The sequence below is a fragment of the Primulina tabacum genome, chromosome 4, assembly GCF_025594145.1.
Source record: "Primulina tabacum isolate GXHZ01 chromosome 4, ASM2559414v2, whole genome shotgun sequence".
Lineage (NCBI taxonomy): Eukaryota > Viridiplantae > Streptophyta > Magnoliopsida > Lamiales > Gesneriaceae > Primulina > Primulina tabacum.
The window spans coordinates 6,327,290-6,352,925 of NC_134553.1; the positions used below are offsets into that span (position 1 = coordinate 6,327,290).

A 25,636-nucleotide genomic window follows, 5' to 3' on the forward strand; every position below is an offset into this window, starting at 1 on the left:
AGAATCCCTTCTTTCTTTCTTTTCCTTCCTCAGTTCATTTCAGCAACTTCGAGGGAAAGTTAGAGAATTCGATTTTTTCCGTCCGAATCGACTTCGAAACGCTGTCTAAACGCGAAAAAAATTATATATTTGGGATCTTCGCATTGAGGGCTTCTGACTGAGGTAATTTTCTTCTGGTTCCAGCAGCTCTAAATATCAAAGTGCTGGAATAACATGTATTTGAAGTTGAAATTCCTATATGTAGTAGAATAACCGACAATAAACTCATATTCGAAGTCGGAATTGAATTATGATATGATTTGGATTTTATATGAATTTTTGAAGTTTCAAATGGTATTTGAAACTCATATTAATGATTTTGGATTATGTTATTGATTGGAATGAGTATGTTATTGATGTAGATAAAGTATTATACAGATATCTTCAGGCTACATCAACTGGAAACGAAGAATTGAGGTATGTTGCGACCGGGTAACATACGACAGGTATCTGTATTATATGATATATGTTGGATTGGTTTGATTGATTGAATGAGAATACATGTCTATATGCCTTATTTGTTGAGTTTATGTGGCATACATGACATTGAGATTTGAATATCGATGTATAAAATAAATGTTTTGTTAACACTCATCGTTTGGTGCATACATCGATACATGACATGTACGTTGAGCTATGATAATTGGATACCCTGATATGATTTGATTGGATTCTGGGGTTTGTGAACACAATGTTTTGTTTGGTATTACATTACCCTTAAAGCATAGACATTTGTAGCCCCGACGATTGATATGAGATTTGGGATTTGATGGCGCTTCGTCGACGCTATCATACGAGTATCCCTTATTGAGGCCGGTGTGCCAGCTCGAGCATTGATTTGATAGCGAGTCGTTTGATTCTGACATGTGCTCAGTGGATGGGTATTTGACCTGATACCTCCATGACATACATGCATTGCATACCATATATCATTGTTTAGATACTTGTGGTATATATGATGGTTGTTCCATACGGAGCTTTGCTCACCCCCAAGGGGGGGTTGTTGTTGTCTTTATGTGTGGACAATGGCAGGTACTTCAGGATATCAGGAGACCGAAGAGGGTACTTCTGGAGGGAGTCACAGTTTGAGTTGAGATTTATATTTTATTCCCAGTATATATGTATATATATTTATATACCGGGGCATGTCCCGAGGATATGAGTTGTTTGTATACGATTGGTTTTGATTACGTGTGGGTATGTTTATGATGTGAAATTAAATATTATTTTAGTATTTAAATTATAGAAGAAATATTTTGGGCTCATTGTAAAGAAATTTTAAACTCGTTTTCCGCTGTAATTAGTTAACCCTAATCAAAGTGCATTGTAATAACGATTAGGAGCTAAGGACCCCACAAAGTATCCCGATCTTGAGCTCCCTTTTAGGGCCTTTTCTCTCATGGACTTTCCACATGGGCCATTACTCATAGTATTATCCCACACCTGACAGTTGTTTCTTTCGCCTCCCCAAGTCTCGTACCTAAGACATCCAGGATAAGTACTTAGATTAATAAGACTTGGTGCCAATTATGCTAAAATTATCATGACATGATATTATTGTTTAAAAGTGTTTATTTCTAATAAAACTTGTGTTTTCTATATTGCGTATGATTCTTTTTGGGATAAACTCTAGAAAGAAAATAGTTTATATAAAAAAAGGAACGTAGTGGCTGAAAAAATACTTTTATGTGACGAGAGATACCATCAGAGAGCACTTAGAGTGTTTTTGTCTGAAGATCGTCGTTGCTATAACGTGTTGTTGTGATTGCTGAGAACATCTGAAGACAACACTTGTGACAATGTTGATTAAAGATTGTCTTTTTGTTGTTTCAATTTTCGGCACATTGTTTGCATTCCTTGAATAAGTTTTTAATCTACTTATTTGTTTTATAATGCAATTTGAATCCTTAACATGTTACGAAATATAGTTTTCATAGAATCAATATTGTTGGTTATTGTAAATTTAAAGTTGTTTTTCTAGTAATTATTTACCTCTGAGACATCACGTAAATATTTTTACTTATGCACAATTATCTACGAGTTATTTTTGTTAAAGTTATTTATTTGTGTGTGATATTATTCCGCTATGTGTTGTCACTAGGTGTTAAAATATATGAGACAACATTTAAATCTGATACACACATCTGTTTACAGTCTATGTTAAACATAAATCTCGATAATAATAATGTGTAAGAACTATATAAAATTAAACCGATGTAGTTTAGATATATTCTACCGACAATTTAAGTTTTGATCAGGATTTTAGATTTAAAATAAGTTGGATTGATTTTGTATTTCTCCCTTTTGGCACCAATGTGGAAAGGAAGTTATACTAATAGTACTTTCATTATTAATATTTGAAAATTGAGAACGAGGATCATGATCTTGTGGAGGAAAGAAGATCATGCTAGTAAAATACATGTCAAACGTCCAAATGTCAGTTTCGGTCCAAGAAAGTATGTAGCTATAGGGTTCACAAAATGTGAAATTATTGCTTGGATGCGTACAAAAATATTGAATTCAAAATATCAAAATAAGTTTTCTCATCGAAGCAGACTTACTTTTTTTTTGTTCCATAAAAAAAGTAGACCTTTCTAAAGTGCTAGCGGATAAGAGAGAAATGTTCGTATTGATAATTTTCATAAATAAACAAATAGAGCGTGAAGTTTTTAAAACGATAAATTTGAAATCTGATTCCAAATAGATCTGAACTTGAGTCTAAGTTCACCCCAAAAACTAAAAAACTATTTTTTTTCTAACAACTTACACCTGTCAAAGCCATGTCCTTGTCTAACAAGGGTCCATCTCTCATCTCTGTAATCTATATAGGTGGCCGAAGGCAAAAATAGCCAGTAAAAGAAAGAAATAAAAAAAGAAAAGAAAACGTCGAAATGAAAATAATAACAATAACAGCAGCAGCAATAATAATAATAATATGAAGAGGAAAGAAAATGCATTTCTGACATTAAATTTTTTCAAAACTTTAATATTTGTCTCTATCCCCATATCAAACCCGAACATACCCGATTATCTATTTATTTAGTCCAGTAGAAAAACTCCTTCTTACCCTCTTCATTCGAGTCTAACATCAGATTTTCCGTCGAATTCTGAGAAAAACGTCCTCTCTAATTCTGACATGGAAATCTTAACGCTGGGCTTGGACATCACAAATAAAATTATTTCATCTGTGATTATCTAAATCTGGACTATCTTATTTATAATGGGCCAACACTCGATGGTCCAACTCCACTATTCTATCTTTTGTTTTTGTTAAAGTCTAGTACCCGATCCGTGGGGTAATTGGGTAGAATTTATCTGCTCGAAATCTGGTATGATTTTTATTTCAAACCCAACTAAATACCCAAATTATCCGATCAATGCTACCCGATCGGGTTCGGATCGGAGGCCAAAGATATGCCTGTTAAGTATTAAATATTTCAAATATGGGCTGGCTATGGTGAGTTAACTGCGAACCAAATTGGAATTAAATTTTTCTTTCCTTTTTTTTGGATTTTGCTTCGAAAATGGGAACCAACATCGTTCATTCGTACTTTATTTATAGTTCGATTTTGATTCCTCGTGATAAGCAATTGTGTACACTAGACACTTGTGTGCTCTAAGTTGAGCCAAATCTCATTTTCTTTTTTACTTCTTCTACTGTTGTGACATAAAACGAGAATTATTCATGGAAGTCTTACCCCGAACAAAAATACTCTTTAATCCAGTGTTTCGGCAAGACTCGATTTAAATATTTTTTTTTCTGAAATCGTTTTTCTTCCAACTCATCGATCGAAATTTTCAACAATCTAAAGTGTATTGGTGTTGGAATTCTTGTTGACACGACTCGATTTCATTCGAATTCATTACTTACGTGGTACGTCTCATGTCAAGTTAAACCCCTTCTCATCTACTATTATAAATAGAGGAACGGGGTATGAATACGTATCTCCTTTATAATACTTTGTGCATGGTTAATTTTCATAGATTAAAATGTTTGAAACATAAGATATTATACGCGTATTGCTTGGTGTGTTTTTGAACATATGCATAATTTTTGTGAAATTAAGGAGGATTGGACTCTAGCTATATCAAAATACGAGCACTTTATGAAAATATTAATATTTTAATAATGAGTTCAATTGATTATATGATAAACATTGATCGGGTTTGGAAATTTTAAATGTGTGCACGTATATTCCATGCATGCATGTGGGAGGTACATTTTGTTGATTACTATTACAAATTTATCCTCTTTTAAAATCCTTTTTATTCCTTGGTAATAATGTTCGCATTAATTTATTGGTGAGTAAAGAAGCGATTGGCATTTATGCATTAAATATGAAAATTTATATGGAACTTTACTACATCTTTTGGTTACGTACGTACGTGAGCTCCATATGCACACACGATGAATGTGTCAACAATGTGAGTGTAGAGGTTTGATTGTCTCTTATGATAACTTAGACATGTTCTCCACAGCACTCATGAAAACAAGAAAAAGCGTTAAACCGCTAGAACAACTTCATATAGAGAAATGATGTGTGCGCGCGCGCCTATCCACCTGCCAATGGGAAACAAGGAGAATCGCCTAGCATCTGACGCCTAAGCTCCGAGGATGAAAAGTGTTAGCGCCTAAACGCCTGCATTGGGGCTTCAACGCTCATTTCGTGCAGATGTGGAAGCAGAATTGAATTGAGAAGAGTTTGATGAATATGTACCGAGATCATCATTGTTCCACGGATCCATTTTCGTATTTGACACGAAGAAATCTTGATTTTCTCGAATGAAAGTTAAAGAAATTGTGATTTTTAAGGTATAATGAAGTTAATTTATGGTTGTTGGTGGGTTTTCAGAATTTGTAGGAAAATTAGTTTTTTTTAAAAAAAATTTATTAAAAAATTTATTTATGTTTAATTTTCAAAGGCTGAGATTGATCTGCCTAGATCATCACAATCTTTATGATATTTTATTTTTTATTTTTTTGGATTTAATAAAAACAAATTGATATATGGTCATTGATTTTAACAATAAAAAATATAAGAGAAAAAGAGTGGACACTTCACCACGCAAGCCCATCCACGACATCCTATTATGATGTTTCCGTATGCGACATCCTCGGCCATTGAAGGCAGATGACTACATAGGACGATGAAGCACACTTCAGCCCGCTGTTCATGCTCTAAGATCACAAGTTGTTTTGGATATTTGTTTTAAGAAACGTATGCGTCGATAAATAACTCAATAAAATGTGGTGTTAAATTTAAAAATGTATTGTCATATCCATATAAAACTTTTATGATTGCTACTGTCAAATTATATTTTGAATAAAAATTTGAAGTAAGATGCACAAAAATTTTAAATATATACCAAAGTTAAATGTAATATAATAGTAATAAGATTTCTCTTGAGAAGAATTGGATTCAAGTTTTTTTGCATGGAAAGATGGACGTTCTGAGAGATTCCTCATTACAATAGATTTGACCGACCTTAATTTTGAATTAATTTAGGCTGAATGTGGTTCGGGTTCACCGGAAACTCCAGACAAAAGGTCAAGCTGAGAATTGTAATAAACATAAAAAAACAAAAGTTTTACCTCATTATCATTTCCTTTCCAGGTGGGAATTAAACATGTATTTATTTTATGACATATAGTAAAATACTGATCAATCTAATTTATTTCTGAATTCTGTACATAAACTTGTACACAAGATTCAAGTTCTGTCTAGAATTCTTGCCAGTTTGTATATCTGTACTACATATCGAGAAAAACCAAATGGAAGTTGTTAAGCTGAAGCATCAGCTTTGCAGATTGGAAGATCATTCTCAACAGTTGGAGGAATCTTGAGAATGGGATTGCTCTCGAAAAAATTCACCGGCTTCAGATCGAAACTTGACGATACAGTCGGCATTATTGGGAAGTCTTCTTGACATGGAATGTGATGAAACCCCAATGTGTACCACAATACAATATCTCGGTTCTCAATGGCTCGGTTTCTGCAAGAAGAACATTTAAGCAGTTAGAAACTAAAAAGCGGAACAGGAGTAAGAACTATGGACCTTCAGCACAAGTTGATCATTCAAGACCGAGCAAAGAATTTCTAACAATATGTTTACCTGTTAGACCATACTTCAAGCGTGTCTTCCCCGTGACTCTGGTACACAAATGTCCCACCAGCCCATTGTTCGGTCTCATTATAAGGAGTAACCCATATTTGGTTATTGGTGAATGCTCCTCTCTTTTGAGGCGGATCGTTTAAGTCAAGCAAATTAGCAGCGGTGCCACCAGGGACCAACTTGTAGCCGACAGGGTTCCCCACCCTTGTTTTCTTGGTAGGATTAATAACATGGAATTCCGAAGGACTGTAAAGTTTGAGCTTAATTTGTGCATCCTTCTCGGTCTTAGCCACTTCCCTTACCGTTGTCAAATAGCTCAATCGGGGTGATTCTCCAGGCGAGGTGTATTCCTTTTGGAGACTGACATTCACAAAAGAATTATCCGAGCCATCAATGTCCATGTCTAGGTAGAAAGTGATAAAGTGGTCGTGGATTACACCAATGACATTTTCAGACAAAAGAGTTCCATATAAGTTTTCTTGCGGGTTAATTTGGTTCGTATTTGAGTAAGGAGTGCCTTTCACCATCAGTATTCCACTGAGGCCAACCTACGAAAATAGCAGAAAGCAAGAATTATTTACATCGTCAAATAGAAACAAAAAATAAAAGAGATATCCTTTTAAAAAGGAATCTCTTTAATTGGACATCATTTTCCAGGACAAAGTGTTTATGTAGTTAATGGAGGTTTGATAGATTATCTATCAGCATGACATTTCACAAAAGCAGTCATGGAAGACTGAGTAATACAACATTATCACGGAAGCCGGTAAGACTCTTCAGTCCATTTTTAGCTTTGAAATTGTTAGGTGTTTTGCATGATGTGATTTTAAAACGTGCCGACTTAGAAATCACATTTCTGTGATGAGTGACAGCTTTTAAAAAAATCAATCAATCACCTTTGTCCTTCGTATACGACCTAAACTCAGGAGAGCAAACCATATGACCACTCGGCTAAAATTCTATACCCCAATGGGCTAGTCATATATAATTTTATTCAATACCCATCCACGATGCATTTTCAACTTCTATAAATTAAGATTAATAACGAAGCCAACTTTAGAAAAGGAGTGACATATGTATACAATAACTTGCCTTGATTCTTATTAGCCCATCAGTTTGGAACTCCCAATCAACAATGTAATCATAGTTGGCCACAGATGCAGCCATCCTGACCACCAGCGTCACTTTTGGCCTCGCCTCTCGAATCTGCAATACGTTCAGTCAAGTAATAAAAAAAAATTAAAGATGATGATCAAGCAAGTTTTGGTGTTTCTCATTTTGTTTCTTGGTTTAAAAACAAGGTAGGTAACGAAACCATGAGGATCTCACTTCCATTTTGATTTATTCTAACAAATAACAACAAACAAGAAAATTATAAAATAGAAACACACACAGACTCATAGTCTTCATACCTCCATTCCAGTAATTGGACTTTCAGAATGCCTCCACCCAATTTCACCTGCATAGCTCTCAAACACGCAGACCATATCAGACCGTACATATGGTGTTCCATCGGCTGCTGCAAACACCCCATCCATATAATATGCATTCCGGGGACAATCATTAAGCGGGTCGAGCGGCATTGCCTGCAACCCAAACCCGTATTCCCCAGCATCCATATATGTCTTGAAATACCATGCATCCGTAGGATCCATATACGGAACAAACAGCTCTGATGTGAAACCTTTGTACATCACTTGCCTCATGACTCCAATAGTCGGGTCTAGAACCATGGCCCGGGAAACAATCACCCCAGCTCGAGGATCAGGTTTGAGGTGAAATTCCCAGTTCGCCCACTTAACCAAATGATCGTCTACAGTAAAACTCGGACCTTTAGGTTGCTCAATGGAGATTGGGTTCACTAGCCTTTGATACGACTTCTGGGCAGAAAAACGATAATCGGTATTTGCTGCATTCGGTATCGGTATGTTTTTCCCGTTATCAACGAGATGCACGACTTCTTTCGTATCCAGATCAACAAGAACAGTTAGGCCTTCAATTGGCCTCATGTAAAAGTTAGCAGTGTCTTTCATGGAGTAGCATTGTACTTTAATCAATCTTCTGTTCTCCTCACTTTTACCTATAGAGCATCCACAAAACAGAACCGAGAAGTTCTCAAGCATACAATTTCAGAATGATGAAACATCAAATCATATGTAAGATGAACCTTCCAAATTCTAATTTCTTTATATCAATTACGATATAATATTTTAATGTCCAAGTTCCAACATTCTGGCACAAACATGAACTCAACAGCAGCATCTTTCTCTTTATGGGGAAATCTAAATTTTCCAAACGAATGCATTATATTGATTTGTATGTAGCCTAAGAAAAGAAAGAAAAATTAATAATACACAGTAAAGAATATACTAAAATGGGGCCAGAGTTTCGTACCAAACCATCCAGTTGAGATAGGCAAGCAAGCCAGGTCAGCTCGATCCACCCCGCGCTCTAACACCGTCCGATTAAATTCAGCACTCGCCAGTGGGGCCCAAGTCACCGAGCTCATATCTTCCACGGTCATGGTCGGGTACCCATACACCCTGCCCATCTCTTGGCGGGTCACCACACCGGAAACTAGCTCCACCGTCAGAGCGTGGGTCTTTCCACCAGCACGTGCAACGACCGAAGCTACCCTCGGTGGTAGAGGATCACCCTTACCCCAGGCGATCACCTCTTCCTTCTTCGGCTCTTTAAGAACTACAGAGTGTAGAGCATAAACCGAGTTCTTGAAAAGATCAAGACTTTGAATGATTTTTTTAACTCTATTCAGCTCCGAAACTGTGAGAGGGTCCAGGGGGTGGCGAGGCACGTCGGTGGAGTGGCTGCTCGTGGGGTTAATGTGCTTCTGTAAGTAGTCGGGTCTATTGGATTGGAAACGGTTTTTAGAGGCGCACCAGGGAGCGTTGGTGGCGCAGTCGAGCAGCTCCGTCCTGTTGGAGGGCGGAAATGGGAAGTTGGATAGAAGGAAGAGTAAGAATAACACCGTACCGAAGAGAAAGAGTATGTAGCGGAGGATCTTTCCAAGTTCCATATCTTTCCAAGTTCCAACTTCACTTCTCTTCCCAATATTATGATTAATATCAGTGTGTGCGTTTCGACAGGATTGAGGAAGCTCTTATAGACGTGACTCACGCAAATTTTTGTCAAAATTATAGCTAAAGTTTAGAATTCCGTGTAAAGTTCACAACTGTGATCTCATGGATCCCACTACCCTTGGTTAATCTCAAGCCAAAATGAAGGATATGTCAAAGGTTGAGGTATTCGCCTATAAATATCAGGTTCGGATGTATAACTCAGGCATTCAATATATTGTTTTCAGTAGCATCTTTACCTGCTCCTCGTTATATCCTCAGACTGTGACTTGAGCGTCGGAAGGGCTACGCCAGGACACCCTCCCGGCCCCCTTCTAACGGTCTTTTTCGTGATTTCAGGCTCAGGAAAAATTCGAAGCCTGCATTTGTACTAGTAACACTTACTGAAATCGGACCCTAAATCTCTCGTGAGTATCTTTTTCTAAGAAATGTGATTAATGTAGATATATTATTTTTACTACAAAGATAATATTCAATAAAATATTCTTTAATTTATATTCAACTGACCATACAAAACTACCATTCCTAAAGTTTAATTGTAAATTGATCATGCTAAAAAAAACTCTATAAATTGATGATTTTATATTAAGTATTTAACAATTAAAACTACTCAACTCAAAAAAAAAACAAAAAATTGTGTGAGACGGTCTCAAAGGTCGTATTTTGTGAGACGGATATCTTATTTAGGTTATCCATGAAAAATATTACTTTTTATGCTAAACGTATTACTTTTTATTGTGAATAACGGTAGGGTTGACCCTTCTCACAGATAAAGATTCGTGAGACCGTCTCACAAGAGATCTACTCAAAAAAAAAAAATAGTTAGATAACTTTGTTGCAAATATTGAGGAGCAGGTCTCTTGTGAGACGGTCTCACGGATCTTTATCCGTGAGACATGTCAGCCCTACTGATATTCACAACAAAAAATAACACTCTTAGTATAAAAAGGAATACTTTTTCATGGATGACCCAAATAAGATATATGTCTCACAAATACAACCCGTCAGACCGTCTCACACAAGTTTTTGTCAATATTGAGATGACGGGTGGAAGGATACCTAATAATTAAAATTCTGAAAATTCTTGTGTTGAAATACATAAATAGAATAATATAGAGTGAAATTATAATTTGATTTCTACTGTAAAATTTATTTAACATTCAAAAAAATATAGAAACATCCGTAGTCATAAATATATATACTAGCCTGCGGTACATGTATATATATATATATATATATAAATATTATTTGTAAAATAATATCTTGTTTTTATATTTATTTTTTTTATGTAGAAGTGATATAATAATTAAAATATTATAAGTAGAGATAAAGAAATATTCTAACGAGTTTAAAATCTTCAGAAAGTTGATAAAAAAAAATGCTAGATATAAGTGAGTTACAAATATTTGTTCTCAATTAAAAGTTTTAAATTATGTAATTTGAGATGGATAATTTTTTGTGCTGTAAAAATTAGGCGTATTTCTGGTCTTTGAACCTTAGAGTAGGTATCTTGTGAGACGATCTCACGAATCTTTACATGTGAGACGGGTTAACCCTACCGATATTCAAAATAAAAAAATAATATTTTTAGCATAAAAAGTAATAATTTTTCATGGATGACCCAAATAAGATATCAGTATCCTAAAATACGACCCATGAGAGTGTCTCACACAAATTTTTGCATGAACCTCAGTAACATAGTATAGGACGTAAAGTATATACCCTGAGATCCAGGACTCAATAAACCATGTAATAATTTTCCCACTTTGGAAGATAAATAAGGTTACACCGCGAAACATGAGTAGGTCTCTTGTGAAACGATCTCACGAATTTTTATATATGAGACGGGTCAACACTACCGATATTCACAATAAAAAGTAATATTTTTTCATGAATGACCCAAATAAGATATCTGTCTCACAAAATACGATCCGTGAGACCGTCTCACACAAGTTTTTGCCGTGAAACATTGTCCAATTGTTAAAGTACGGCACACTCCGTAGTTCAACTGAATTTACTTTTGGTCTCATTATTATTATGGCAAAATATTAATAATTAATTTTTATATTTTTTACTTTTTAAAATGGTGTACATTAAAACGAATTAATTCAAAGAACATTTCGGCAAGTTGTATTTTTTAATTTTAAAATCGAAATAACATGGGACCTCTACAATCTACATCTACCTCACGTGGGTTGATCTTATTATTATACGATTCCTGAAAAATGGATTTCACCAGTACCTTTCTTGCTTTGGTGGACACTTTTATCATGTCAACAGTATATATTTTAGAAAAATTTACAGACTGATAAATGTTTACTAAAAAATTATGAAACTATTTTGGCATTTCTCTCGATCTCTCTTTTTTAAATATCTAAATTTGTCGTCCTTTTAAGCTCGGCGTGTTACATGACCACGTCGGTTGCCTCAGCTAATGCAAAGGTTTGGAAGCATATCATTTTTATTTGTTTTTAAAGGTTTACCCATGATGGGTGTGAGTTAGACCTTTTCATGTAGTCGGATTATCGATAGAAGGATGTGTACGATTCGAGGGAGAGGACTACAAACATCGACACACAGATCACATCTCTATAATGTAGAATCGATATTGGATTTATGCGGTGATACATCTTTCATGCATATAATTTGGAATCATTCCTAAATTTATTTGTCACGTGCGTATGAAAGGAAATGTATGTGCAATTTGTTGGAAATTTGAATCAAGTTTAGAATTTGAATAAAAATTATATCTCATGAATGTGAGAGTGTCTTTTGACTCTCCTCATTCTTGAGTTAGTTGGCGCTCATTATTGTGGAAGTGTCTTTTGACTATCCACATTCTTGAGTTAATTGAAGAGTTTTGGCTCTTCATATTCTTGAGTTAATGAGAAAATTAATTGAATTAATTAATCTTGCACGACTCTTGATGTGCATTTTGAGGCTTATTATAGTGTGTTCATTTCTTCATTTCAAACATATGAAAATCTTATCAAGTATTTTCTTGCATTTCATATTGTTAGCTTTTCATTTAGTCACCGTTAAATTTCTGTGATAAAGTAAAAGTACGTTTTTCAGTTTGTCGTAGTAGTGTCTCGTGCTAAGTAACTGCTGATTGTTTCGTTGTATCCTGTCCAAATACATCCTCGATGCACATACCGGAGGAACCATTTTACAATTTCACTGATACGAAGTAAATAATTTGAAAGAAACCCAAACCAGAATCTTATAAATCCTTTAACAAAGAATACCAAATCCGTTCATAGCTAGACGGGCTCCCATAATGTTCTTCCCACTGTACAGTGAGCGAATTGGACCGTCAAGTCCAAACCCAAGCCCCAAATGAAAGAAGATGTTTTCAAGCGGAAGCAGCGGCCTTGCAAACTGGTAGGTCTTTCTCGACATAAGGGGCAATTTTCAGAACAGGATTTCTCTCGAAGAAATTAACTGGCTTCAAGTCGAACCCTGACGACACTGTGGGCATAATTGGAAAATCCTCTTGGCATGGAACATGATGAAATCCCAACGTATACCACATAACTATGTCCGTGTTTTCTATCGATCGATCCCTGTATCAACCAAATTACGCTAGTAAGCATACTCCATGTTCATCACACGAAAGATTTGTAAAAAAAAGTGCATGCTCAAACCCAAGATTAGTATATTAAGTTGTGGAATCTTTTATTACTTATCAAGAAAAGTGATTATACCTGTCAGACCATACTTGAAGAGTGTCGTCACCGTGACTCTGGTATGCAAACAACCCTCCTGACCATTGCTCCGACTTGTTATACCGAGTAACCCAAATTTGGTTGTTAGTGAAAGAACTTCTCTTTTGTGGGGTATCCTCGGGATCGAGCAAACTAGCAGCGGTGCCACCAGAAGGGACGAGCTTGTATCCAACCGAATTCCCCACCTTCGTTTGCTTATTCGGGTTGACCACATGGAATTCTGATGGATCATACATCTTCAACTTTATCTGAGCATCCTTCTCCGTCTTTGCAACGGTTTTGTTAATTTTCATGTAACTCCTTCGGGGAAGGTTGTTTTTCGTGTATTCCCTCTGGAGATGAACATTTACGAAGGAGTTATCCGTGCCATCGATGTCCATATCCAGATAGAAGTTGATGAAATGATCATGCACAACTCCGATTATGTTATCTGATAAGAGGGTTCCGTACATGTCTTCTGAGTCGTTCACTTGGTTCGTGTTGGCATACGAGGTTCCTTTAACGATCACCATGCCAGTAAGTGAAACCTGCAGAATAACAATGAACACACTTGTGTAAACAGTAATATGATATCAAATACAGAAAAAAATTTGTTATATCAAATCCATCATCTTAAACGGTCCTTATTTTATCGCATTTACTCGAGGACTGTGAATGGCGGCCTAAGGGGGTGTTCCACAAACATTGAGACAACTCTCTTGAAATTACGAGGCAGGAGAGCACCAATTGTGGATTGAAAATATTTTTCAAGTGAAAATTATGAAAACAAAGCCAGAAAATAAGCGAAGTCCGTATACAATTTATGATCCAAACCATAGAAAAGTATGAGTGATACAGACCTTAGCATGAATCAGTCCATCAGCATGGAACTCCCAGTCCACAATATAATCATAGTTCGCAAGGGTTGCAACAAATCGCGCAACTAGTGAAACCTTTGGCCTCGCCTCTCGAAGCTATCCGGCAAAAAAAAATTACATAACACGTAACAAGTTAATGAACATTTGCACAAGATATATAATGAATGCAGTTATGAAATTTCCTAATTTAAAAATATTCGGTACCTCTTGGCCTATAACAGCTGCGCTCTCAGAGTGTCTCCAAGCAGCATCCCCTGCATACCTCTCAAATATACATATCATATTAGGCCTAACATAAGGTTTACCATCTGCTGCAGCAAATACAGCATCCATATATTTGGCGTTTCGTGGGCAATCATTAAGCGGGTCGAGAGCCAACGACTGGAGCCCGAATCCATATTCACCAGCATCCATGTAAGTCTTGAAGTACCATGCCTCCTCAGGGTCCATATACGGCACAAACAACTCTGATATAAACCCTTTGTACATCACATTCCGAACCACGCCGCTATCCGGATCCCGGATCTTGGCCCCGGAAATCATGACCCCGGATCTCGGGTCGGCCTTCAAGTGAAATTCCCAATTTGCCCACTTGACCAGATGATTGCCTTCGATGACAAAGTTTGGACCATTGGGTTGCTCCATTGAAATGGGGTTTGGGAGTTTGATGGTCGCGGAATTATCGGCCGAAAAACGGTAATCTGAGCCAGTACCTTTGGGGATGGGGATATGCTTCCCTTTGTCCACGATTTCAACTATTTCTTTTGTGTCCAAATCAGTAATCACAACGACTCCTTCAATAGGTCTCATGTAGAAGTTTATTGTGTCCTTAATGGTGAAACATTCTAATTTCACTAATCTTCTTCCATCCTCGGCCTTGCCTTAAAATTATACACACACGATGTGAGAATTGACAGTTTCGCGGGAAATAGATTGATAAATTTCAACCACATTTGTCAAACCAATCGAAACTTTACAAGAATCTATCTCCCTTTGATTTCAGGGATAGCACAAGGTGACTCCTTGGTCAGTGACTCTTCATACATTGAAAATTCATGTACGTGTTACACAATTTTTACATAACTTCATATTTCGTATATTTATATACATGTTTTTATAAATCTCAATATCAGATCCATATTAAAATATTAGTCTGCGCGAGAACTAAATTTAGACAGTTGAAAAAAACAATAAATATAATAAATTGACAATGTCAAATTGACTTTTCTTTAATTTCACACTTCACGGCATTCACATCCTTATCATGCCTACATATACTGGCCACTTTTTGAATACAATAATCTCTACGTCGTACGAATTGCGAAGTTCCATCGTCAAGAAAGCACCGTATCATTTAAAATTATAAAGAATTTCATTTATTTGAAAGTGTAAATATATTATAAATAAAATATTATTATTATTATTATTATTATTATTATTTTCTATGATATTTTCGATTGTTTCCTTGTTAATCGGTGTTGCATGATAACGTTGAATTTATTTCAACAAGAAATGGAATCTAGCAAGCTCCCAAAGTAAACCTAGCTCATTATCACTAAAAATTAGATATCGATCGGGTTAATTAAACTTAAATCAATAATAAAAAAAAAGAATAAGGAGGAGGAATATATGCTATTTATAGAAAAACATACCAAACCATCCGGGGGAAAAAGGCAAGCAAGCAACATCGTTGGGATTCACTCCTCGTTCTACTATCGTGCGATTGAAATGGGCACTGGCAAGCGGAGCCCGGATTGTGGCCTCCATATCCTCCAGCGTCACAAGAGGGTAGCCTGAGATGCGGCTAGTGTCCTGCTCCACTACCTCCCCGCTCTCAATATCCACCGTCAAGATGTAACTCTTCCCGGCGGCGCGTGCAATGACGGACGCTTTCCTCGGAGGCAGCTCTTCGCCCTTCCGCCACTTCAGAACCACCTCCTTGTCGGGCTCTTCCAGAACCAGGGAATGAACCGCATACGCTGAATTTTCAAAGAATGCTTGGATAACTTTCTGCACATTGTTCATCTCCTGGATGGTGATCGGGTCAAGGGGGTGCTGAGGCACGTCAGCCGTGTGGTCATGGCGGAGGACGGCATCGGTCGGGTGGCGGAGAATACGGTTCTTGGAGGTGCACCAGGCGGAGTTGGCCGCGCACTGGAGTAACTCAGCCCTATCTGAGAGTTTGTTCGGGAAATTGAAAACAACAAAGACCGTGACAACCACTACGCCGAAGATGGATACGAGGCAGCGATGGAAATTCTTGCCTTCCATCTTCGTTAGATTATTCTGTGCCGTGTGCAGTTTTTTCTATCTTTTCGTCTTGATATATAGAAATATAGAGAGCAATTTACTAGATCTAATGGGTACCAAGTAGGTACAACATGTTGTCAGTTTTAAATATATATTCATTTACCAAGTCCTCTTCATTTACCAATTCCTCTTCAGTCAATGGTACTCAGAGAAGGGTAGGTGTGAGCTTTCAGTATATGATTTTTAAATAATTTCAACACACATTAAATGAATTGTCTATATTGCCCTTTACTCCTCCGAGATTATGGTAATTTTATAGGGTAAGCTCATTTCAAACCTAATTAATCCATACCTTAATCTGTCAAAACATGAATACGGTCACAATTAAAAGGATCCATGCATTCAATAATTGCAGCGAGTGAAGGAATAGTGGCATTGAGGTAGGAAGGTGAGATTTTTCATAAATATAAAAAATTATTAAACAAATCTACCCCTCGTGAAACTAAGATCATCTCGCGTCAACAATGATATAATAGTATATAAATTAACACCACTAATTTGAAAGTGCTGATATTTGGATTGACACTTCTCCTAATTTTAGATTTTATGGTATATTATAATCATTAATTGATTTCACTCGTTGTTTACGAAAACTATAATATAGAGTAACATGATGCATGAAAATGTTATAACGACAGTAGCGTTAATTTATACAACAATCTTTACATGTGACTTCCTCGAGGATTATAACATCCCAGGCTGTCAATTGGAATCGGAGTGGCAAATTATGAATTTTGATAGTTTGGCCTCCTTTTCACCTGTTCGTCCCGATGAAGGTTGATATTCACCTAACCACGAACTTTCCATTTGTTATCTAAGAAAATTTTTCTGGCTTTTTTCAGGATTTATGAAGTTACATATTTTATTTGGGATGAAACATGATTTTTATATAATAATAATAATAATAAATAAAAATAAAAAACAAAAAAGACACGCACCGTCCGGCTACAAATTTTAGTAAATTTTCTGGATACAGCTTTCTGTCGAACATTTTTCCATTCACGTCGTACGTAGGTGGTATGCTAAATTAAAACCCAAATAAGTTTTAATGTGTGAATATGACAATCGCAATAAATATTTGAAAGAATGAAAATAATTAAGGTAAGACAAACTATTAATTGGTTCAACTACCAAGAGTCCAAGAGCACGTGCCTTTCTTTCTCTATGTTGTTGTTGCATGAAGCTTCGGACGGGTTCCCATTACTTTATAGCTTTTCACCAAACCCAGAAATTCGTTTATTCAATACCAACGGCTGGAAAACCGGCAACACACCAAGCTCACTCGAATGTTCCTTTCAAATCTTTTATTTTATATTATATCATATATACTATGCATCAATGTTCAAATATTTTAATCGGCCATAAAAATCTTAGTTGTCAACTGCTCCGATTTCCAAAATATTTTGTAATTTACTTCATACTTTCACTCGATAACTTGGTAAACGACATGATTTCATCGGATATATGATGATACCAAAAATTTAATGTATCTAAGGTTTGATAAGCAAAAATAACTATTGATTATTGGTTTATACAGGACGATCCGAGAAGAACTTCTCAGTCGGTACTCGGGAATGGGCCGAGCTAAATCATGCACGGACGAAGAAACATTAGAGGGCATCGGAAGTTTTTTCGACGTAGCCTCTCCGATAATTAATTCAGTTCAGAGAGCAAATTAATTATAATAGTAGTGTTTGTGTAAGAAATGAGTTAATGTCTAATGTTGTAGACACTAGTATTTATAAAGTCGATACTATGTGATGTTGCTGAAATCCGCGACGGTAGCTGGGAGGTCGGATATTCGCCTTGGGAGCTCAGATCGGACACCTCGAAATCAAGAAACACAAACAAGAGTGTTAGAAAGGGGCCGGAAGGTTGTCCCGGCGTAACCCCTCCGACGCTCAAGTCAGAGAATAGAAAACTGAGAGAGTAATGTGTGTGCTAAGAGAATGTGAATATATGAAATAATAAACAATGAACGGAACCTGGTATTTATAGGAGAACGGTAGAGTCCTAATTTGGTAGGTTTAGATCTTCAGAATCCTAAAAGATTTGAGTATATCTTTTGCCAGATTTGGTTAGAAATTATGCCAGATTTGATTAGATCCTCAATGGTCCTTGCCTTACTGGGCCTTGATTTCTGTGGGCTACGCGATAATGCTTGAGTGGGAGCTCTCGCGGGTACGAACCGGTGCCATGTCTGGACCCTCGGGGAGCTCGGCTCGGGAGCTCGGCCGAGGTGTCTCCAATCACATCAATACCATAACCTATGAGTTCGGCTCGACTTCACATTGGGAGGTCGGCCTGGGAGCTCGGCCTTGGGAGGTCGGCTGAAGCTCTTGATCGACGGGAATGCTGATACGTGAGGTCGGCTGGGATGACCTCCCGTGCTGCTCTGAGTGCCGAGTCTTATACTAGGTGTGCTACCGAGAGCGGGCCGAGCCCATCCTCCATCCGAGGGTATCACTATGTACATTGTTTTACAAGAACTCTGACAAGACAAGTCTATCATATGGAAAAGACTCTTACAGCGTAAGCTTTCTATTTGCAATGATCTTACTTTATCTTTGGTAATTTATAAATTAAAATGAAATATTATAAATTAGAATGACATATTCCAATTTCTTTGGGATTTTCCTGATAATTTAGCTCTGGAGTTTTATATGGAAAGAATTTTACCCACCGTCACACTGGCTTGAATGAACGACCACAAAGATTTGGTGGAACTAGCTTGAACTTTGAGGAAAATTCAATCTAGTTTGCTTTGATAATGGACAGATAGAACAATGTGACAGTGAAACAGTTTTAAACAAGAAAGGTAGTAAATGCATTATAGCTACCGATATATGACCTACACGGTTATGCCAAATATTAATACTGACACGAGAACAAGAACCAACAACTCTCTGACTTAGTGTTAACAAACGCTATTTTATTCTACCAAACACCATTATCCTCCCACTCATAAGGTCTTAGGACAAGCAGAAATGTGGGTAAAAAGTAACAAAGCAATTGTGATAGTAAACTTGGGTATGGATAAAAGATTGAATTGAAAATTAGGAATGTATAACATATCGTTCAGGCTAACTGAATTGGATAAAGCTATTGTGCCTGACTTGCTAATATATGGCTTGGTGCCATTTGGCAACCTTACTGAATTAGTTTAAGGGGTCAGAATCTTGCATCAACGAAAAATTTCCAATCATATGCTCATCAGCACTTGTATCTATGATCCAATCAGTTGAAGTGCATTCAAATGAGTTACCTGCCATGTTTATTATTGGAGGAGTTGGGGATTGAACTCCATCGTTGCCCAAAAGTTTGAGAATCGTATTTGTTGTTTCACGGGTTGCCAACACGCATAACAACATTCGTGCTAAATTGTTTTTATTTAGGGGGAGAAAAATTCTCGAATTCAGGAGGAGATGACTTGAGCTAATATGGATAAATGAGCTTGATCTCATTTTGTCCGGAAAGGCGAAAATGGAGATATTGAAAGGAAATATAATTTCGTAATTTAATTTATTTCCCTAATATTATATTTTTTTTTGTTGATTTGATTGGGTATAATATTGAATGAGATTTTGTATTTCTAGATAATGAGATAATTATGCAAATATTATCATGATATGGTATCAATGATCAAAAGGAGTTTGTTCCTAATTAAACTTTTACTTTCCTTGTATAATAGGTTTCCTTATGGAGATAAACTCTAGGTGAGATGAAGTCTATAAATAAGAGAAACAAGGACATTGCATGAGAGGCTCTTGGATTGATCATTCATGCACTTTGCACAACACAAACCTTTCAAAGAAAATTAATTCACAATGTCGCTACGGATCAAAGAAGTGCTGATTCCGCGTGTTGCCTTGAGCGTTGGAGACATCTACAGACAACATTCGTGATGAAGTTGGCTGAAGATCGTTTTTGTTGCTCCAATTTTTGACATCACGCTTTTGCTTTTTGTTATTTGTTTTAGAAAGTTTTTATTTTCTCAGCACGATTTTAGTAGTAATCACTATTGTTATTGTTTTCGTGTAAACTCATTGGTTTATAGTGATTAATTTTTGCCCTGAGACACTGAAAATTAATCTTTACCATCGTATTTATTTAAAGTCGATTAGTGTTATAAACTTTAATATTCCGCTGCATGTTGTCTGAAATGTTGTAACATTTCGCACAATACTTAATTCTGATAAAACATGAATTTACAATCTTATACTACTACTATTATATACACTCACATCCGTCAAGCATTAATCCTTACAGTGTTGAGAAGGGGCAAATAGTTGAGCACCATTACTTGTCTATGGCTGAAGTGCGTCAGTGTTATTTCTTTCTGCCAAAATCACCTGCAAATTTCTTTCTCTTCATATACTGATTGTTTGTCTTTCTATTAGATCATTTCCCTTATGCCTTATTGTTTATATACTGATTGGCTCGAGCTTGGCTCGTTTGAAAATCATTAAGCTCGGGAATAGCTCGAACTCGGTTCGTTAATAGCTCGTGTATTATGTTTAACAAGCAGGGCTCGACCTCGACTAGTTTACAAGGCTCGTTTTCGAGCTCATTTTAGAGCCCGTCGAGCATTTTTAGCCAAAAATCCAATTAAAATATGAGAATTTAAGACATGTGTTTATCATTTTGTAGCATTTCAATATCTTGAATTTCATTAAAATAGCAATGTCAGACAAATATTCATATTCCAAAAAACTAATCGAGCTCGGGCTCGAGCTCACGAACAGACTCACGTGCTTATGATCCAAATATCCGTAAGCTCGAGCTCGGCTCAATAAGCATAATGAACAATCTCGAACGAGTTTTTTTTACCAAGCCAAGTTCTCGGTAGCTCGCGAACGGCTTGATTCGTTCACATCCCTAACAATCAACATAGCTCTAATCCGTATACTATAATTATTTACTCCAGTTGATCGTTAATCAAATTCATACTTGGAATATCAGATTGATGTGTGAATAACGAATCACTGAAATTCCCTGGATTAGCGGAATAAAATTTCTTCGGCTCATCGAATGAATCTGTAAGGACCGTGTATCGTATTATCGTAAATCCTATATGATTATCGATAATTCAGGAATTTGATATGTGATTATACATTTGATGTATATTATGACAATGAAATTGAGAAAATGAATATTAAATATGAATTCACGTTGTAAGAGCTCGATTGGAGAGGCCGGACGCCAATTTAGTACAAACTTAAAAAAAATTTGTACAGAACATGTGGCGCCCGGGCGGTAGAAAATGACCGCCCGAGCGCCAAGGTAAAAATTTTGTATCTTTGGGCAGAACATGCCGCGCCCGAGCGGTAATGTTTGACCGCCCGAGCGCGGTGTATTTGAAACTCGGGGCAGAACTTCTCGCGCTCGGGCGCGAGAATTCTACCGCCCGAGCGCGATGGCGGTAAGGATAAGAATCAGAATTTTTTTCTTTCTCCTTTCATTTCACCGATATCAACTTTCGAAAAAGTTGAAAGAATTCAAAATTCTTTCTTCCAAATCGACTTCGAAACGCTGTCTAAACGCGAAACAAATTATATATTTGCGATCGTCGCGTTGAGGGCTTCTGATTGAGGTAAATTGCTTCTAGTTTCAGCAGCTCTAAATATGAAAGTGCTGAAATAGCATGTATTTGAAGTCGAGATTCCTATATGTGGTAGAATAACCGACAAGAAACTAAGTTTTGAAGTCGGAATTGAATTATGATATGATTTTGATTTGATATGAATTTTTGAAGTTTCAAATGATATTTGAAACCCATATTAATGATTTTGGAGTATGTTATTGGTTGGAATGAGTATATTATTGATATAGATAAAGTGTAATATCAATATCTTCAAGCTACATCGACTGGAACGAAGAATTGAGGTATGTTGCGACCGGGTAACATACGACAGGTATCTGTATTATATGATATATGTTGGATTGATTGGATTGGAATACGTGTCTATGTGCCTATTTGATGATTTGATGTGGCATACATGACATTGAGATTGGAGTATCGATGTATAAAATAAATGTTTTGTTAACACACATCGTTTGATGCATACATCGATACATGACATACACGTTGAGCTATGATCCTTGGATACCCTGATATGATTGATTGGATTCCGGGGTTTGTGAACACAATTGCTATGTTGGTATTATATGACCCGTAAAACATAGACATTTGTGGCCCCATATGATTGGATATGAGATGTGGGATTTGATGGCGCTTTGCCGACGCTATCATACGTGTATTCCCATATCGGCCGGTGTGCCAGCTCGAGCATTGATTTGATTTGATAGCGATTCGATTGATTCTGACATGTGCTCAGTGGATGGGCATTTGACCTGATACCTCCACGACATACATGCATTGCATATACCATATATCATTGGTTAGATATCTGTGGTATATATGATTGGTTGTTCCATACGGAGCTTTGCTCACCCCCAAGGGGGGCTGTTGTTGTCTTTGTGCGTGGATAATGGCAGGTACTCCAGGATATCAGGAGACCGGAGAGGGTACTTCTGGAGGGAGCCACAGTTTGGGCTGAGGTTTTATGGTTTTGTCTTGTTCCCAGTATATATGTATATGTATCTATATACCGGGGCATGTCCCGAGAATATGAGTTGTTTGTATATGAGTGGTTATGACTTGGTGTGGGCATGTTTATGATATGAGATTAAATACTATTTTTAGTATTTAAAATATAGAAGAAATATTTCGGGCTCATTGTAAAGAAATTTTAAACTCGTTTTTCGCTGTAATTAGTTAACCCTAATCAGATTGCATTGTAATAACGATTAGGAGCTAAGGGCCCCACAGAATCACAGACCAATTTGGTTCATGATCTGCTTTAATAAACAACGCGAAACCTTCATATAAAATTCCTAGGATTGAAAGTGCTAAATAAAATAAAAATGTGTGAGCCAAAATAAAAGAAACGTTAAAGCATAAATATGTTCAAATTAGTACGTAGCACAACCAACAGAGCCTTCAATCGATTCAGTGCTGGGTGGGACGACATTGACAGGTGGTGGAGCAACTTTTGGCGGCTTTACTTGTTTTTTTTATTATTAAAAAAAATACGAAAACATGAATTTTTCAGAACTGTCGAAAATTTTATTACATTTGAGACTCGACAGTCGTGATGCATTATATTGTATTAAATATAACAAATTTTATAAATTATATATAAACAAATCATAGTGTTAAAAAGTGTAATACTCACACAAGTTTTTGCCAAAATTATATATAAACAAATCATAGGTTCTACTCACGAATCTTTATCTTTGAGATTGGTCAAATCTACCGATATTTACAGTAAAAAGTAATACTCTTAGCATAAAAAGTAATATTTTTTCATGAATGACCCAAATAAGATATTCGTCTCACAAAATACGACCTGTGAGACTCACACAAGTTTTTGCCAAAATGTAAATAACACTTCATTTCAAAATTTTATTTTATCATTGACAAATTATCCTTGTAAGAATATATTATTCGACAGTTATGAGTAAATAAATAAACAATAAAAAAATAGTAAATTTGTGTTTTATCAGAATTAGGTGTTGTGCCAGATGTTACAACATCTCGGACAACATGCAGCGGAATATTATATTTTGCAACACAAATTCACTTAACTTAAACAGATGTACGAGATTAAATTTGCACAAGTATAAATACTTACTTGTGCGGTGCCTTATGGCAAAAATTAATCACTAGAAAAATCAATCGTTTACAAAAACCTAACACTAGTGATTATGACAAAAATCAATTTCCTCAACAAGTTGAGAAAACAAATGCTTTCTACAGACAAATAACCAGAATAAAACTAAAAACAAGAAAGCAAAACGTGTTGCTAAAAAGGAGATCCACGAGAAACAGTCTTCGGCCAACTTCGTCACAGATGTTGTCCGCATATGTTCTCAACATTCACAGCAACACTTTATCACACACTTCTGCACACAGAACGTTTCTTGAATAAGGTTTTCTCTGAAATTCTGAACGTGCACACGTGAGTGAATATTGACCGAGAGGAAGAAGAAGCTCAATGATGTCCTTGGTCTCTTATGTATAGATGTAGAGTTTCATTCCATAAGAAAACATATTTCACAAGGAAAGATAAGAGTTTTATTAGGAATAAACTCTTTTTAAACACCAATATCATATCTCATCAATAGATAACATATCTTTTAAATATATTTGAATGATTATCTCATTATCTAAGAAAGGCAAAATCATATTAAATAATAAACTCAATTAGATCAACAAGGAAACATAATATTAGGGAAAGCACAAACATTTTGTTATTTCCATCAGGAACTCAGTAACACATTAAAAAGGACCTAAACACACAGATAAAAAATTAGATAAAAATAACAACACACTTCAAGAACTAGAAACAAAACTAAACACATTCAATCATCATCATCCTCTTCTTCATCATCACTGTCATCCTCTTCACTGTCATAATCCTTGGTTCCAGATGGACCAGCAGTTGTTTGATCATCTCCCCCTTTTTGTCCGGCAAAGTTACCTACCTTCAAGATGAGCCTGAGGTCAGCAGCCAGATTCTCATAATATGCCAAGTCTGCCTTAGCCTGGGAGATCTTTTTAAGAGCATGATCAAGCTGAGCTTGAACTCCAGTAACAGGAATCTTGACATAACCATCTGTTGGTCGATGAGAGGGTGAACTTGGAGAAGGCTCAGAGGTTGGAGGTGCTGTGGTAGAGTTGATCCAGGGAAGGTCAATCTTTCTATTTCCCTTGAAGAGAGCAGGGGAAATCTTCAGTAACTCACCGCCATGTGTGGAGTGTTCGGTGATGTCTTTAATGAACCCTTGTGACTCCAAAATCCCATAAATGAGAGATGGAAATGAGAGCTTGGATGACTTCAAGCCGCCATGTGCATATTGCATGATGGTATAAAATACCAGACACCCAAAGTTCAGGCTGGAGATGCCAATGGCAAAAAGAGTAAGTGCCTGAGACTTAGTGACCACCGTGGTATTGGTGGTTGGTGTCCAGTTGTGAATGGCGATCTTGTGAAGGACGGAGTAGAGAGACGTAAGATTGGCAGCCGAGACCTTGTCGGGATGAACAGGGAACTGGCGAATCAGTCCACCAGTCAGGGTGGAAATCACATCATTAAGGTCCGGTGGAGGTCCTTCAGCAATAAAAGGTGTGCCATAATAATCATTGATGATCTGTGGCTCAAAGTTGTACACCCTGTTCCGTACAAAAACTTGTCTAAATTTAGGCGATCGTGCATCTCTGACACTGGATGAAAGGTTCGCGTAGAATTCAAGAACCACCTTACGGCAATAGGGAAGCGCAGAGGAGACAGTAGATAACAGTCCACGGGATTGGAGGAACTCGATTAGATTGTTGCGAGAGAAGGCTTCCATATCAGCAATTCGTTCCTCAATAAGAGCCCGGTTTGCGTAAAGAGGCCAGTTTAACAACGCCTCCTCGGTATAAAAC

General features: G+C 36.7%; 2 protein-coding genes across 2 annotated transcripts; both read right to left on the bottom strand.

Annotated features, from left to right (window-relative positions):
• Positions 1-5,583: 5,583 nt before the first annotated feature.
• LOC142542822 (amine oxidase [copper-containing] gamma 2-like) lies at positions 5,584-9,281 on the bottom strand. Its single transcript, XM_075649655.1, has 5 exons — positions 8,548-9,281; positions 7,566-8,233; positions 7,246-7,359; positions 6,154-6,701; positions 5,584-6,033 (listed from the first exon to the last, which is right to left on the bottom strand). The coding sequence occupies exons 1-5, from the start codon at positions 9,185-9,187 to the stop codon at positions 5,823-5,825; spliced, it is 2,181 nt and encodes a 726-aa protein (XP_075505770.1). The 5' UTR covers positions 9,188-9,281; the 3' UTR covers positions 5,584-5,822.
• Positions 9,282-12,410: 3,129 nt separating this feature from the next.
• LOC142542823 (amine oxidase [copper-containing] gamma 2-like) lies at positions 12,411-16,195 on the bottom strand. The gene is made up of 5 exons (XM_075649656.1): positions 15,486-16,195; positions 14,038-14,714; positions 13,816-13,929; positions 12,956-13,503; positions 12,411-12,814 (listed from the first exon to the last, which is right to left on the bottom strand). Exons 1-5 carry the CDS (start codon positions 16,102-16,104, stop codon positions 12,604-12,606), a joined length of 2,169 nt encoding a protein of 722 aa, XP_075505771.1. The 5' UTR covers positions 16,105-16,195; the 3' UTR covers positions 12,411-12,603.
• Positions 16,196-25,636: the final 9,441 nt, after the last annotated feature.

What these genes read in the sequence shown, in the direction of transcription:
- LOC142542822 (XM_075649655.1), bottom strand. Translation starts at nt 9,187, where the DNA reads ATGGAACTTGGAAAGATCCTCCGCTACATACTCTTTCTCTTCGGTACG. An exon ending in TATCTCAACTGGATGGTTTG is followed by an intron (nt 8,234 to 8,547) that starts GTACGAAACTCT and finishes GATGCTCTATAG; the next exon opens with GTAAAAGTGAGGAGAACAGA. An exon ending in CTTGAAGTATGGTCTAACAG is followed by an intron (nt 6,034 to 6,153) that starts GTAAACATATTG and finishes TTCTTCTTGCAG; the next exon opens with AAACCGAGCCATTGAGAACC.
- LOC142542823 (XM_075649656.1), bottom strand. Translation starts at nt 16,104, where the DNA reads ATGGAAGGCAAGAATTTCCATCGCTGCCTCGTATCCATCTTCGGCGTA. An exon ending in TTTTTCCCCCGGATGGTTTG is followed by an intron (nt 14,715 to 15,485) that starts GTATGTTTTTCT and finishes TATAATTTTAAG; the next exon opens with GCAAGGCCGAGGATGGAAGA. An exon ending in CAGCTGTTATAGGCCAAGAG is followed by an intron (nt 13,930 to 14,037) that starts GTACCGAATATT and finishes TTTGCCGGATAG; the next exon opens with CTTCGAGAGGCGAGGCCAAA.